At 40.0% G+C, this 3,575-nt stretch overlaps 1 protein-coding gene across 1 annotated transcript in view; it reads left to right on the top strand.

Annotated features, from left to right (window-relative positions):
- Ca8 (carbonic anhydrase 8) overlaps positions 1–3,575 on the top strand; it is a 75,179-nt gene that overhangs the window by 42,246 nt on the left and 29,358 nt on the right. Inside the window, exons 5-7 of the mRNA XM_005362290.2 lie at positions 723–785; positions 1,331–1,379; positions 2,799–2,911. Of these exons, the coding sequence (XP_005362347.1) occupies positions 723–785; positions 1,331–1,379; positions 2,799–2,911 (225 nt within the window). The remainder of the gene's footprint in view (positions 1–722; positions 786–1,330; positions 1,380–2,798; positions 2,912–3,575) is intronic.

Here is a 3,575-nt window from a genome sequence, read left to right as displayed (position 1 = left end):
ATATAACTGTATAAATATATATACATAAATATATATTTAAAGTAGAAATCTTTGAAAAAGTCTTATTTTACTAAGAATGAAGAAGTTATTGAATAGTGATCACCAGTAATCAAGAGATGTTTTAATTTTGATAACTTTGACATATGAATCATCATATCCACTTCTGAGTTAATGAAAATTTTCAACTTTGATGAAGTATTTATGACCTAACTCTCTAAATGTCAAAGGCAAGAATACAAGGCAAAATATGTAAATAAATAGAAATAGAAATCTGGGCATGCTTTTGCCTGTCTTTAATCCTAGCACCCAGGAGGCAGAGGCAGAAGCAGGCTAATGTCTGAGGCTAGCCTGGCCTACATACCAGATTTCAAGCCAGGGCTAGTTAGAGAGCAGGTCTTTAAACAAACAAACACCAGGCAAGAGTTTAGATACCTATTGCATCACTTTAATTTGGAGTTACTTATGGCATTTTCCTATAGCAACCTTTTATGCTTTTATATTTGCATATGACACCAGTAATAAATATCTGTAGCAAGGTGAGGTTGCACAGGCTTTTTAAAACTTCAGTTACCTTTAGTTATTGACCTGACCATTAACAGAAAGGTCACTCCTTCCCAAGAAGGCCATTCAGGTAGACTGGAGCCTTGTGTCTGGTAGTTATTTTGGATAAAAGCTAAGCATTGAAAATGCATCGTTTGTGGTTTTTGCTTTTTGTATTTCAGATAGGGAAGGAACACGTTGGCTTGAAGGCTGTGACTGAGATACTCCAGGACATCCAGTACAAGGTAAACCATTAGTTAGAAGTTCTATGTGAGTTCCCAGCAGCCGTCTCTAGGCTTGATACATCTCTAGAAGGGATGTATGGGACTCTGAGTAGATGCTAGAGTTAACGATTGTGGTTTATTACAGTGTGGTACTGGGAGAGGGATGTGGGCCGAAGTCTAGGGGGACCTGGAGCAATCTTACTGATGTTCCTTCTGGGCCCCCAGTAATCCCAGCATATTGTGAACTAGAGGACCTCTCAAGGTCCTTTTTTTTACCTCAAGTAAAAATGTTTCTGTGGGTCTGGTAGGCACCAGTTGTACTATTCTACACCAGGCGTTATAAGAGAAATTTAAATTCAGAAGCAAACAGCCATCAACTCAGAGCAGGTGTGTTTTATTGGATCCAACCCATCTCACTCCAGTGGGAAAAGTGGCTACACACTAATTTTGGGACATGATGAGATCATCACGAAAGACTTTAGTGTAGCTCTTTAGTTTTAATAATTTTTACTCAAAAATTTATACATTTTGCATTAACATGTCCTGAATTGCTTTTTCTTCTTCAGGGAAAATCCAAAACAATACCTTGCTTCAATCCCAACACTTTATTACCAGGTAAGCCTGTCTCTGGTGGCCTGAAATGTCCGTTAACTGTCACTGCACACTGTTTATCTTAGAGTGTCCGTGGCCGCACATTATTAGTTAATAAACCACACATTATTAGTTAGTGAGGCAGCTTTGTAGTTTCTGTTCTCTATAGCAGGTGTAGTTTCAGATCGCCGTTGATAAGGCAGGAAACCTTTTGAATGTTAGGAAACCCTCGCCACCGCTTCCTTATTCTGGAGAGAACATTCTCAGTGACATCATCTGTAAAGTGTGAAGTTGCCACCTCAGTGTAAAGGACCCACGGCCATCAAGTAATGGACACACTTCTAAGACTATCAGGCTACCAGGATGAAATCAGCTTTCTATTTAATTTTATAAGGTCCTCTCCTTACAGCATCATGATTAAATGCTCTGATCGCATTTATGCACAGGTAATAATTACACACAAAACACTTTGGATATAACTTGGAGTTTAAGGTGGTTTTTTTTTTTTTTTTTTTTTTTTTGGTTTTTTGAGACAAGGTTTCTCTGTAGCTTTGGAGCCTGTCCTGGAACTAGCTCTTGTAGACCAGGCTGGTCTCGAACTCACAGAGATCCGCCTGCCTCTGCCTCCCGAGTGCTGGGATTAAAGGCGTGCGCCACCACCGCCCGGCTTAAGGTGTTTTTATATAAAAATTTGGTCTCCACATTTCTCTGTTTATATTGTGTGCTGTTCCATAGTGTTTCAAAGAAAACCAAATTGATGGGTACGTTGTATTGTCTTCCTACACTTACCTGCTCTGTCACAAGCTATTTCCCTCCTAGATTGAGCACCTACTTTGGTATAGTTAATCCCGAATTCCTCTTGGGCAATGCCAAGGAGTTCAGATCCGCGACTTGTTTTTTCTTATCACATTAGGGTTTTAGTAGCATGCTGCGGAAGGAGCAGTGTAGAGATAGCTTGAACAGGATGTTTAAAAACACAGCCTTTGAAAGCAGACCGCCTGGGTTCAGATCCTCTGCTGGTTTTGTATTATCTTGGACAAATTACTAACATTCTGTAACTCAGTTTCCCTATATAAAATAGGGCTAATGTGTCTCATTTCTTTGCCGTGAAGACTCAATGAATTGATTTATACTCCTCTAGATAGTCCTTGACACATGGTTCAATAGATATCAGCTGTGAATCAACTAATGTAAAAAATGGGTAACGGTCCTTACTATAGTAAGCTTGATAGATATGTCTAGTGGGCCGCTGATAGAAATTTTTGTAACTATAAAGAGAATTAATAATGTTTTTCATTGATTATTGTCTTCACAAATGGTAGTTTAAGAATCTGCATGTGAGGCTCTCTCTTGAAAATGGCATCCACCTGAGAAGTGGACTTCATTGCTGGAGTCTTAAGTCCATCAACTTGCCTTTTCTAACCTGTCCCTGTGTTTGCACAGACCCTCTTCTGCGGGATTACTGGGTCTACGAAGGCTCTCTTACCATCCCGCCTTGCAGCGAAGGTGTTACCTGGATATTATTCCGATACCCTTTAACTATATCCCAGATGCAGGTGAGTATGTGCCTTGGTGTCCTTCAGAGTCGAGTCCTGAGGTCAAATCTTCTTCCTGTAAAGGGAAAATGTCTGTTTTATGTTTTAGTTCCTGTTAGGTCAGTCAGAGCTTTCAGGGAAAAGTTGAATGTTGTGAGCCAGGGAAAGCAATATAGCGGTCAAGGATGAACGAAACTCGTGCTCATTTATGGTCTGTATTATACACGTTACTTTCTATAGAGTAAATAGAAATCACCCTGAAACAGCCAGACTTTTTATTAGTCTGTCCATTCTGTTATGTGGATTTTTACAGGTGTGGAAAAGAGACAGTTCTGGAAGCAGACTTCATTTCACAGGCATGAATTCATTCTTTCTTGACATTCAGGATACTGTGATGTATGTGTATATGTAAAGAGAGTCAGAAAGACAGACCTGGGAAATTCTGGACTTTATTCTTATGGTCCTTGGGTTCCACACGGATTCTCTAAGTGGTAACAAAAGCCATCTGTGGAGACCCACATCCACAGGGAAGCAAAGGTGGCAATGTCATTTGGGTCTAAGAGTTTAGATTCAGCTAGGTATTGTAGCAAGATGCGTTCTACATAAGGAGAAAAACATATAAATGCCAGTCCCCAAGGAGCAGAGCCACCCCTGTAAGTTTTGGCTAGATGTTAGCTGGGGAAGC

This window comes from Microtus ochrogaster, linkage group LG5 (assembly GCF_000317375.1).
Source record: "Microtus ochrogaster isolate Prairie Vole_2 linkage group LG5, MicOch1.0, whole genome shotgun sequence".
In the NCBI taxonomy this organism is placed as follows: Eukaryota; Metazoa; Chordata; class Mammalia; order Rodentia; family Cricetidae; genus Microtus; species Microtus ochrogaster.
This window is presented reverse-complemented; position numbering and strand designations above follow the sequence as displayed.